Source organism: Berghia stephanieae, chromosome 4, assembly GCF_034508935.2.
Source record: "Berghia stephanieae isolate SIO BIC M18660-M18661 chromosome 4, UCSD_Bste_1.3, whole genome shotgun sequence".
NCBI classification, from domain to species: Eukaryota; Metazoa; Mollusca; class Gastropoda; order Nudibranchia; family Aeolidiidae; genus Berghia; species Berghia stephanieae.
The window spans coordinates 5,200,287-5,212,786 of NC_088363.1; the positions used below are offsets into that span (position 1 = coordinate 5,200,287).

Here is a 12,500-nt window from a genome sequence, read left to right on the forward strand (position 1 = left end):
GAAAAACGGAGGAACGGGTGTCGAAAAAAGATGCATCTCAGATCAGCCACTCAAGAAAAGTTTCAGATGCAAAGCGTAAGAGAGATCCATCACAGGAGAAGAGTTCAGAAAAAGTATCTGTGAAGGACATCAAACGACCAAAGCATGAGGAAGTCTTGCCAAACGATACAGCTTCTTCTAAGACGCTCCCATCGCAAACTCTACAATCACAAATCGATACAAAGAATAAACAAAGTGGATTAGAGAAGCCACACAGCGATAGAGTATCAAGGAAAGATATCAAATCCAAGAAACTGTCATCACATGATAAACACAATGTAAACAATGATGTAAATGAAAAGAAAGAAAAGTCAACTGCAATTCCATCAGACAAAACAAGACGTACAAACGGAGACCTTCAACAACAAGCACGAGACGATAAGACACCAGATGTTGGAGGCTCAAAGGCTAATCATACCTCATCTACAACATCACTTACTTCTGCTAAAGATTGTTCGATCATGAAGGACGCAAAAATGGGTAAGTACATCATCATCGTCATCATCATCATCATCATCATCATCATCATCATCATCATCATTAACCGCCTCCTCTTCCTTCCTTCTTCTTCTTCTTCTTCTTCTTCTTCTTCTTCTTCTTCTTCTCTTCTTCTTCTTCTTCTTCTCCTCCTCCTTCTCCTCCTCCTCCTCCTCTTCCTCCTCTTCTTCTTCTTCTTCTTCTTCTTCTTCTTCTTCTTCTTCTTCTCCTCCTCCTCCTCCTCCTCCTCCTCCTCCTCCTCCTCCTCCTCATCATCATCATTATCATCATCTCCAATCATCACCCTCATTTTAAATTTCACAAAATCAATTTTAATCTCCCTTAATTCATTAACAACATTAATCATTACTTCGAATTTTTTCCCACCCATAGCCACCCCCTTAAACCCGCCACCAAAGAACACAACAGATACTACAACAACAACCACAACAAATAATTCAACAACAGATGAAGATGCAACAGTTGACGTCACTACAGTAAGCACTGACTCAACCAGCCCTAAGATTAAAGACACATTTGACTGGTCGCTTTACGCACCTACAACCAACATGTACGACAGTATAAAAAAGAGAAAAAGGAATTGTATCAGCTCCAAAGATGCTTCCAGAAGTAGTGACAGCACCGAGATTGACATAGCCGAGACCCCTCGTAGAGCACCGAAACGTCAAAGAGTCTCACGATCCAATGAGAAATCCAAGCAAATGGGTAAGACATTTTGTACAGCCATTTTTCTAACGATAATACCAATGGGACTGGACACATCAATCTGGTCCTATATCTGGATCTACTAAATAAAGAAAATAGATTATTATTATTATTATTATTATTATTATTATTATTATTATTATTATTTATTATTATTATTATTATTATTATCATCATTATCGTTATTATTATTATTATTATTATTATTATTATTATTATTATTATTATTATTATTATTATTATTATTATTATTATTATTATTATTAATATTATTATTATTATTATAAATGATCCGAATTAGAAAAAAAATAATTCTTAAAGCAATAAATTCTGAACTCACTATCCTTTTTGACGGCATTAATTTTAACTGGAATTATTGAAGTTCAGCTCAAGTTTTATATTTAAGCATCAAGTGTACCTTGGCATAATAACGCTCTGAGACAAATGGTCACATCTCATTATATATATACTTTACTATGAAATGCACGTACTTTGAGTTAATATACCCTTAGTACGGTAAGACGATAAATAATATATTTACATCATTCACAAGTAAAACTTACACTTTGTTGTTGTTGTTGTTGTGCTTGTTGTTGCTGTTGTTTTTGTTGTTGTTGTTGTTGTTGCTGTTGTTTTTGTTGTTGTTGTTGTTGTTTTTATTGTTGTTGCTGTTGCTTTGTTGTTGTTGTTGTTGTTGTTTTTCTTCTTCTTCTTCTTCTTCTTCTTCTTCTTCTTCTTCTTCTTCTTCTTCTTCTTCTTCTTCTTCTTCTTCTCCTTCTTCTTCGTCTTCTACTTCTTCTTCTTCTTTTTTTTATCCTTCTCCTCCTCTTCCTACCTCCTCCTTCTCTTCCTTTACTATTTTATTTAGAAATAAAAAAAGAAAAGGAAAACATGAAAATAAAAACAGAATATTTACCTCTTATCTTTACAGCCACCCCATCCACAACTAGAACCCCTAAAACTGACCAACACACTCACAAACCAACAAGTGGCAATGTTGTGAGTACAACTAAAAAACCTGACAACAACCTGCTTGCCCCGAAAGAAGAATCGTCTCACCATCGTTATCCAACCCATCAGGAATACAAATCAGCTAGTTGTAATCCATGGAGTGGAAGTAACAAATCTGACCCACTAGTCACTCCACAAGTAGATTCGTCTGAACCATCTTACTTGAATAAAGACAAGACACCTAAAGAGTCCAGTAGAAAATCATCCAGTAACAATGACCAGAAATCTAGAAAGAAAACACCAAGAGTGGTCTCCCTGGATTCCACCCCAACAACCAATGATGAGTTGAGAGGCAGTTGTAGTAGGCTAGTGATGTCCTCGGAGACAACGAAGAAAGATTCGACAGGTAATTTAAGACCTTTATATCATCATCATCATCATCATCATCATCATCATCATCATCATCATCATCATCTTCATCATCATCATCATTATCATCATGATTCTCCTCCTCTCATCCTTCTTCTCCTCCTCTACTCTTCCTCCTCACCTCCTTCTCCTCATTACAATTATCATCATCATCATCATCATCGTCATCATCATCATCATCGTCATCATCATCATCATCATCATCATCATCATCATCATCATCATCATCATCATCATCATTGTCAACAAAAACTATTTCAGCCCCAGAAACCCCACACAGGGAGAAGATAGTATTGAAAATTAAACGACTGAGTTCAACACCCAACAATGGCCTGACTTCAAATTCAAGTCTTTACGTCTCCTCATTCAAGACTTCAACTGATATCAAACCTAACGAGGACCACAAAGGTATGTCTCTATGTCTCTATCAAACTCACTAAAAATTCTTTGAAGTTGTTATCTTGCTTTTAGATGTATCTTACACTGCATCATTCAAAACTTTGACGGTTTATGAGTCTGTTCTAAAACATGGACTAATTTTCTGTGAAATTACTTGTTCAATTTTAACAGAAGTTAATGCTGAAGATTTATATGGAACTTTCTTTGTGATCAATGATTCTCTCAGCGCTTTTTTATAGTTTTGCTTTGAGGGCCATATCGGAATTAATATCCAATTCATATAATACAAGTCAATTATTAGGTGACTGTTTTGTACTTATACACCTCACAGTTGAGGTGATTGAAAGTCGGAGCCTCTAAACTCCCTGACCATGCTCAAAATAATAATAATATGTAGACTTATCACAAGATAAGAAGCTAAATGCCGAAGATGAACTTTTATATAGCGCAATATTAACTAAACGCTTTCCATTGAGTAAATAAATCTAAATCATTCATTTTTATTCATTCTCTTCTATAGCACCAATGAAAGAATCAATGGAAGGAAGGCATAGCCATCTTGACAAGAAAAATGGCCCAGACAGTGTGTTGTCACAAAGCTATGGGACAGAGAAGAGAAAAAATACAAACAATGAGGCATTGGTACGCACAAATAACGTGGGGAAACCATTGCCAGTCAGCAAAGACATTTCAAAAAGTAACACGGAGAATCCACTATCAAAAAGCAAAGACAATGCAAAAAGTAACATGGAGAAACCATTACAAACCAGCACGGAGATATCAAAGAGTATCATAGAGAATCCACTATCAACAAGCATTGGCAATTCAAACAGTAACACGGAGAAACTACTATCAACAAGCACAGAGCTTGCAAAAAGTAACATGGAGAATCCACTATCAAAAAGCAAAGACAATGCAAAAAGTAACACGGAGAAACCATTACAAACCAGCACGGAGATATCAAAAAGTATCATAGAGAATCGACTATCAACAAGCATTGGCAATTCAAACAGTAACATGGAGAAACTACTATCAACAAGCACAGAGCTTGCAAAAAGTAACATGGAGAAACTACTATCAACAAGCACAGAGCTTGCAAAAAGTAACATAGAGAATCCACTATCAACAAGCATTGGCAATTCAAACAGTAACATGGAGAAACTACAATCAACAAGCACAGAGCTTGCAAAAAGTAACATGGAGAATCCACTATCAAAAAGCAAAGACAATGCAAAAAGTAACATGGAGAAACCATTACAAACCAGCACGGAGATATCAAAAAGTAATATAGAGAATCCACTATCAACAAGCACTGGCAATTCAAACAGTAACATGGAGAAACTACTATCAACAAGCACAGAGCTTGCAAAAAGTAACATGGAGAAACCATTACAAACCAGCTCGGAGATATCAAAAAGCAACATAGAGAATCCACTACTAACAAGTGCAGAGCTTGCAAAAAGGATACAGTCTAGTAGAATATCAGGTAAGAATTTGTTCGTTGCTTAATTGATTGATTTATTGTGTGTTTGTGTGTGTGTGTGTGTGTGTTTGTGAGTGTGAGTATGGGTATGTGTGTGTGTGTGTTTGTGAGTGTGAGTATGTGTATGTGTGTGTGTGTCCATTTTATTATATTAGCCGATTACATTCGAATGTTTAGGAGGGGGGAGGGGACAAGACGTAGAGAGAAGGAGGACAAAATGGTAGAAGAGGTAGAGGAGAGGGTGAAATCGAAGATAGTAATAATAATGAAGATAGTAATAATAATAATAATAATAATAATAATAATAATAATAATAATAATAATAATAATAATAATAATAATAATAATAATGATAATAATAATAATAATAAAAAATAAAATAATGAGGATGATGAAGATGACGATGATGATGAAGAAGAAGAAGAAGAAGAAGAAGAAGAAGAAGAAGAAGAAGAAGAAGAAGAAGAAGAAAAGAAGAAGAAGAAGAAGAAGAAGAAGAAGAAGAAAAGAGAGAAGAAGAAGAAGAGAATGAAGAAGAAGAAGAAGAAGAAGAAGAGAAGAAGAAGAAGAAGAAGAAGAAGAAGAAGAAGAAGAAGAAGAAGAAGAAGAAGAAGAAGAAGAGAAGAAGAAGAAGAAGAAGAAGAAGAAGAAGAAGAAGAAAGAAGAAGAGAGAGTAAGAAGGAGGAGGATGAGGATGAGGAGGCGCGGAGGAATATTGGAATGTTCTTAGACAATCAAGGGCAATAACTCAAGAATGATAATACACCATCAATACCACTCCGATAAAATCCAATTTATTCATATCACATTATCTATACTGGTCATTACAACAGTCCACATATCATCGTGATGTTTATATTATGTTTTCTCTCAGATTCACCTTCTGACGACTCAGATTCACCCTCGGATGATGACTCTGAGAGTAGCTCAGACAGTTCTTCATCATCTGATGATAGTGACTCATCGGACAGTTCCTCTACTGACAGAGATGGAAGTGTAGCGCCAAAAAGCTCAAAGACCGTGAAGAAATATGTCCCCAAAATCACAGCAACAGTACCCCAAAAAGTCATCAGGACACTGTCGGGTAAGATAAATGAATTGCAACTACGAGTATGTGTCTTTATATTTCTCCTTGTGAAAGAAGAGAGAGAGAGAGAGAGAGAGAGAGAGAGAGAGAGAGAGAGAGAGAGAGAGAGAAGGAGGGGGGGGGGAGTGAGTGGGAGTTAAACTTATCTATTTATGACAATTGAACGACGTGTACTCATTTTCAGGTCTGATAACCCAATTTCTTATGGGCTCATTGTTGTAATGGAAAACTAAAAAAAAAAAATGACTCAGAATATTGTACGTTACAACAATTTAAAACTGGGCCCTTAAGCAGTTCGGATGACAGACCTGCATATATGTATACATTGCTATTGAAGTTTTAGGTACACACTAATTAAAGAGAAGTATAAACAATTTAATGTAACTCTGTACTGTATTTGTGGCCCTCTGTACCAAAGCGGTTCTTATTTCATGACGAACTCGGTGCTTGATATTTGATTTATAACCAAAAATATGAAATATGGGGTTGATTTAAAACACAATAGGTTTGTATTCCTTTAAATTTCATTCTAAATTCACTTTGCATGGTCATATTCATTCATACATATTACCGTTTCGTGAGGGCGGGTCACATTTAGATTGGTTCTACAACAACGATCGTTTCATTCTCTATACACATCGTAACGTGCAGCCCACCGGTGTATTTTTGAGATTAATCATTATCGTCATTTCTGATTGTGTTCCAGCATCGTGCTTTTCCTTTTTATAGTAATGATGTTAATTATACTCACGACTCTTGAATCATGTTTTGAGTTTAGATTGGGCAAAAAATAAACAGAAAAAGAAGAAACAATCTAATGTTTTTGTAAAATTGCCTAATAGGCGTCATGTCCCGTCCTATATATTAAGTGTTGCTGTTGGCCTGAGACCCCTTGTAAAGCGCCTTGAGCACGTTAGTGGATATTGCTCTATATAAAATCTCATTATTTTAAATTAATAGATTTGCTGCGTAGACCGCCTTTACAATATATAATATCATCATCCTTTGTGATTTTGTTCCAGACTCTTCCTCTGATGAGGACCCAGACGACTCTTCCCCGAGTCAACACCAACTTGGAGGTCAAAAAACTCTTGACACCGGAAGTAACGGCAATAGCCAGGACAGTTTGTCATCCGTTGCCAATAATAGACCATGCTGGAAGAGAACTTTTCCAGAAAGCGACACGAGTGAAGTATCGATTTGCAGCAAAACCTGGAAGAAATCCTTCGCTTTCTTCCCATTTCCCAGAAGACCTTTTAGAAGTGTATTATCAGGTAAGTCATCTTTTTCATTTATATATTAATCAATATTAATTCATTTGTTTATTCACTTATTTAATCATAACATGATTTCATATGACTTTGATTTAAGATTGAATATTTGTGAGATTTGGGGGGAGAGAAAGGGGGATAGAGGATGGGAGAGAAAGAGGGATAGAGGATGAGAGAGAAAGAGGGATATATGATGAGAGAGAAAGAGGGATAGAGGATGAGAGAGAAAGAGGGTTAGAGGATGGGAGAGGAAGAGGGATAGAGTATGAGAGAGAAAGAGGGACAGATGATTAGAGAGAAAGTGGGATAGAGGATGAGAGGGATAGAGGATGAGAGAGAAAGAGGGATAGAAGAAGAGAGAGAAAGAGGGATAGAGAATGAGAGAGACAGAGGGATAGAGGATGAGAGAGAAAGAGGGATAGAGGATGAGAGAGAAAGAGGAATAGATGATGAGAGAGAAAGAGGGATAGAGGATGAGAGAGAAAGAAGGATAGAGGATGGGAGCGAAAGAGGGATATAGGATGAGAGAGAAAGAGGGATAGAGAATGAGAGAGGAAGAGGGATAGAGAATGAGAGAGGAAGAGGGATAGATAATGAGAGAGAAAGAGGGATAGAGAATCGGAGAGGAAGAATGTACATAAAAGGGAGATAACCAGTAATATTTTAAATAGAATAGCCAGTTTTGATTTGAGTGAGTTCAATTTCCATAGTTTTGATAAAATAAGGATATATTATTATTATTATCATTATTATTATTATTATTATTATTATTATTATTATTATTATTTATTATTATTATTATTATTATTATTATCATTATTATTATTATTATTGTTATTGTTATTGTTATTTTATTTTATTATTATTATTATTATTATTTTATTATTATTATTATTTATTATTATTATTATTATTATTATTATTATTTATTATTATTATTATTCATTATTATCATTATTATATTATTATTATTATTATTTATTATTATTATTATTATTATTATTATTATATTATTATCATTATTATATTATTATTATTATTATTTATTATATTATATTATTATTTTTATTATTATCATTATTATATTATTATTATTATTATTATTATTATTATACTATTATTACTATATTATACATTAATCATATCATCATCATTCATCATATCGTCATCATCATCATCATCATTATTGTTATTCTTATAGTTATTATTATTGTCTTTTCCACAGAATCCTCATCTGATAACGATTAACACCTGAGACACATTCAATCAAGACAAAGGACATCCTCTTTGAATTCTTACTTCCTGGTTCACCCGCATTTTTGTATATATCAAAACCAAAAAAAAAAAAAAGGAATAAAAAACAGAAAACAAACAAACAAACAAAAAAAAAAAGAAAGAAAAAAAACACAAAAGAATAATCAATAATAAAAAAAGATAATTTAAAAAAAAATGATTTAAAAAAAAATAAAAGCTAAAAAAAAATATAAAATATATAAATGACCAAAAAAAAAAAAAAAAAGATAAATACATAAGCAAAAAAAAAAAAAAAAAAAAAAAAAAAAAAAAAAAAAAACGAAAAAAAAAAAACGAAGATAAAAATCAAAACCTTAAAACAATAATATTCCAAAGATGCGTACAGAGTAGGAAAATCATAAGGCAGTACAAAATGGGGAATACTGTACAGTATTATGTTAGACAAATAGAAAAGGCATCATTGTGACCAGATTGGTTGAATACTCACCAAACTGATAGTGGAATTGTGAATTGTTGAATTACAGAATGGATTAGTGAGTTAATGAAGTTGTAAATTATGACGAGAATGGGCGAATGTGAGCAGATATGATAAGTAACAGAACTTGTGAAAGTGAAGGAGCAAAATAATAATATGTAGTTGAATCAGGCCATTAGGCTGGTATTAGCAATGGCCTTGATTTGTATGCAGTATTGGCCTCTGCTATAAAAATCATCTTCTTCTATCCATACATCGATGTTTCTATCTATCTGTCTATCTATCTGTCTATCTATCTATCTATCTATCTATCTGTCTATCTATCTTCTATCTATCTATCTATCTATCTATCTATCTATCTATCTATCTATCTATCGATATATCTATCTATCTATCTATCTATCTATCTATCTATCTATCTATCTATCTATCAATCTATCTATCTATCTATCGATATACCTATCTATCAATCTATCAATCTATCTATCTATCTATTGGTCTATCTACTTACCTACGTACCAACCTAATATATATTCATCAATCAATCTATCAATCTATCTATTCATCAATCAATCTATCAATCTATCTATTCATCAATCAATCTATCAATCTATCTATTCATCAATCATTCTGCCAGCTATTAATCTAGTTATCAATCTACCTACCAATCTGTCTAGGTACTCTTATATTTCTTTGGCAGAGTCCCATTTAAATATTTTATCATTGATTATGTCTTCATGTGTGTATACCGACGTGTATTTATTTGTAGGTCGGATAATCCAATTCCTTTTGGGCTCATTGCTGTAATGGAAATCTCCAAAAATGCCGCAAAATATTGTCCATTACAATAATATTAAACTCGGCCTATAAGTGGTTCGGATGTCAGACTTGCATTATAGAGCAGTATAATTAGGTGCCCCAAACGTAAACAATAACAAATTGCTAGTGATTTTCGTTAGGGACCGGAATAATTTACGCACAATATAGGTCTCCCCATTTTGTAGTTTGAGTTGTAGGCAATACAATTTCAGTATTGAAAATATGTTTACATAAAATCTAACAGTTGCAGAAATAATAATATAAGACTAAATTATTCTGAAAATCAGGCTCCGAATAATTCTCGTTTTGTTCACACCAGCGCAATAATTTGCTCTGGTCTAAAAATAGATAGACTGTAACTTTTGATAAATTTTACCTTTTGTTCCATAAAATATCCATATCTAGACATTATTTGATGCATGATCGAGTATTTATGAATATGTGTTTCTTTTGCCACCTAACAGCCAAATTTTAAAGGTTATTTTTTTCTATAATTTACATTGGAACTTGAGCTGTCAAGACAGGAACATGTGGTTTGCCATGTGCTTCTAGACCTTTGTTTACGTTTGGGGCACCTAATTATACTGATCTATATGTACACGGCGGTGTAGACTAATGACAATTCATCTGTTGTATCGATAGTGTCAATAATTGATTTGTTGAATGAATTGAAATCCAATGCATTAGTCGAGATGAATTAAATATTAACTCTCTCCTTACAGACCATTTTCTGTATTTTCCCAGCAGAAAAAAAATTATTTTTTTTTACTCCAACAATTTTTCTACAAAATAACTTTCTGTTTTTATTGATTAAACAAAGATCATTGTGATGTACAAAATAAATTTGAATAAGAAAAAATGTATATCGTGTCGTAAGAAATGTGACGATTTTGTTGTAGGTGGTAAGGAGAGGGTTAAACGAGTCTTTAAAGAAATGAAAGAATGAGAGAGAGAGAGAAGGGGGGGGGAGGAGAGAGAGAGGGAAGGAGAGAGAGAGGGAAGGAGAGAGAGAGGGAAGGAGAGAGAGAGGGAGAAAGATAACGAAAGAGATAGGGAGAGAAATAAAGAGAGAGAGAGGAAGAGGGGGAGAAAGAGAGAGAGAGAGAGAGAGAGACAGAGAGAGAGAGAGAGAGAAAGAGAGAGAAACAGAGGGAGGAGAGAAAGAAGGAAAGAAATAAAGAATAAAAGAGAGAGTGAGAGACAGTGTTTGTGTTAGTGCGTGTGTGTGTCGGTGTGTGTGTGTATGTGAGTGAGAGAGAGAGAGAGATAGAGAGAGAGAGAGAGGAGAGAAAGAAGGAAAGAAATAAAGAATAAAAGAGAGAGTGAGAGACAGTGTTTGTGTTAGTGCGTGTGTGTGTCAGTGTGTGTGTGTGTGTGTGAGTGAGAGAGAGAGAGAGAAAGAGAGAGAGAGAGAGAGAGAGAGAGAGAGAGAGAGAGAGAGAGAATCAGTGTTTACAACATGAAGTTAATTCTTTTCTGTATTACTCATGATAATTTGTAATTCTGTAAGACATTTTTTTTCTTCAAATTTTGAATAAAGATCTGTTGTTTTTTTAAAATCACGTCTTTCTTATTAATAATTAACTTTGGTAACTCACATTATTTGCAACAAAGTCAAGCAATGTTAAGCATGGTTAGTGACCGGTCAAATGACAATTATTTCAAAATCCTTGCTCTTGTGTTGTACTCTTGGCAGAGTACTTTACACTCTTGTTTGTTTGTTTTTAAGAGTTCTACGGCGCTTGCAACACATTTAGGTCATCTCAGCGCCAGTAAAAAGGAAGAAAATGGGATAGTTTAAAGTTCTAGAATTACAATTATGTTTTGTTTTGTTTTTGAGGATTCTACGGCGCTTGCAACACATTTAGGTCATCTCAGCGCCAGTAAAAAGGAAGAAATTGGGATAGTGAAAAGTTCTAGAATTACAATTATGTTTTGTTTTGTTTTTAATTGTTCTACGGCGCTTGCAACACATTTAGGTCACATCAGCGCCTGTAAAAAAGGAGATAATGGGACAGCAAAAAGTTCTAGAATTACAATTATGTTTAGTTTTGTTTTTAAGGGTTTTATGGCGCTTGCAACACATTTAGGTTATATCAGCGCCAGTAAAAAGGAAGAAAATGGGATAGTAAAAAGTTCTAGAATTACAATTATGTTTAGTTTTGTTTTTAAGGGTTCTACGGCGCTTGCAACACATTTAGGTCATATCAGCGCCAGTAAAAAGGAAGAAATTGGGATAGTGAAAAGTTCTAGAATTACAATTATGTTTTGTTTTGTATTTAAGAGTTCTACGGCGCTTGCAACACATTTAGGTTATATCAGCGCCAGTAAAAAGGAAGAAATTGGGATAGTGAAAAGTTCTAGAATTACAATTATGTTTTGTTTTGTTTTTAATTGTTCTACGGCACTTGCAACACATTTAGGTCATATCAGCGCCTGTAAAAAAGGAGAAAATGGGATAGCAAAAAGTTCTCGAATTAAAATTATGTTTAGTTTTGTTTTTACAGGTTTTATGGCGCTTGCAACACATTTAGGTCATATCAGCGCCAGTAAAAAGGGAAGAAAATGGGATAGTAAAAAGTTCTAGAATTACAATTATGTTTTGTTTTGTTTTTAAGGGTTTTATGGCGCTTGCAACACATTAAGGTCATATCAGCGCCAGTAAAAAAGGAGAATATGGGATAGCAAAAAGTTCTAGAATTACAATTAAAGCACCAGAGAAAAGGCAAGACAAAGGGGAATTGGTACAAATAGGGAATTTGTGTAGATTCCAAGAGCACACTATCAAAGTACTTATTTTGAGATCACCTAAAAGTCTCATCCAGGCACAAGCACAGGTCCCCACTAAGAGGGACACACTCAAATGTTTACATTATAAATTCAAAACAATTAATATAATAATACATAATGAGAGATGATTTACAAGGAAAAAAATATCATCTCCCAAAACAATAACTATGCATTCGACTGTTTCCCTCCCAGCCAAGAACGGTGGCCGGGGTCAGGACAAAACCAAGTAATCTCATTCCAAGACAAAGACATAAAGTAATTTGGAAACCAGATATAGAGGATAAAAGACACAGTAAGTAC

General features: G+C 34.0%; 1 protein-coding gene across 1 annotated transcript in view; it reads left to right on the plus strand.

The window, feature by feature from the left end:
* The window catches only part of LOC144969928 (uncharacterized), a 9,033-nt gene extending 250 nt beyond the window's left edge, over positions 1-8,783 (plus strand). The window contains exons 1-8 of the mRNA XM_078909003.1: positions 1-519; positions 910-1,242; positions 2,174-2,599; positions 2,884-3,030; positions 3,542-4,507; positions 5,379-5,588; positions 6,614-6,865; positions 8,088-8,783. The exon at positions 1-519 is cut by the window's left edge and continues 250 nt beyond it. Coding sequence (XP_078765129.1) covers positions 501-519; positions 910-1,242; positions 2,174-2,599; positions 2,884-3,030; positions 3,542-4,507; positions 5,379-5,588; positions 6,614-6,865; positions 8,088-8,110 — 2,376 coding nt within the window. The 5' untranslated portion in view covers positions 1-500 and the 3' untranslated portion in view covers positions 8,111-8,783. The remainder of the gene's footprint in view (positions 520-909; positions 1,243-2,173; positions 2,600-2,883; positions 3,031-3,541; positions 4,508-5,378; positions 5,589-6,613; positions 6,866-8,087) is intronic.
* The last annotated feature ends 3,717 nt before the right edge of the window (positions 8,784-12,500 follow it).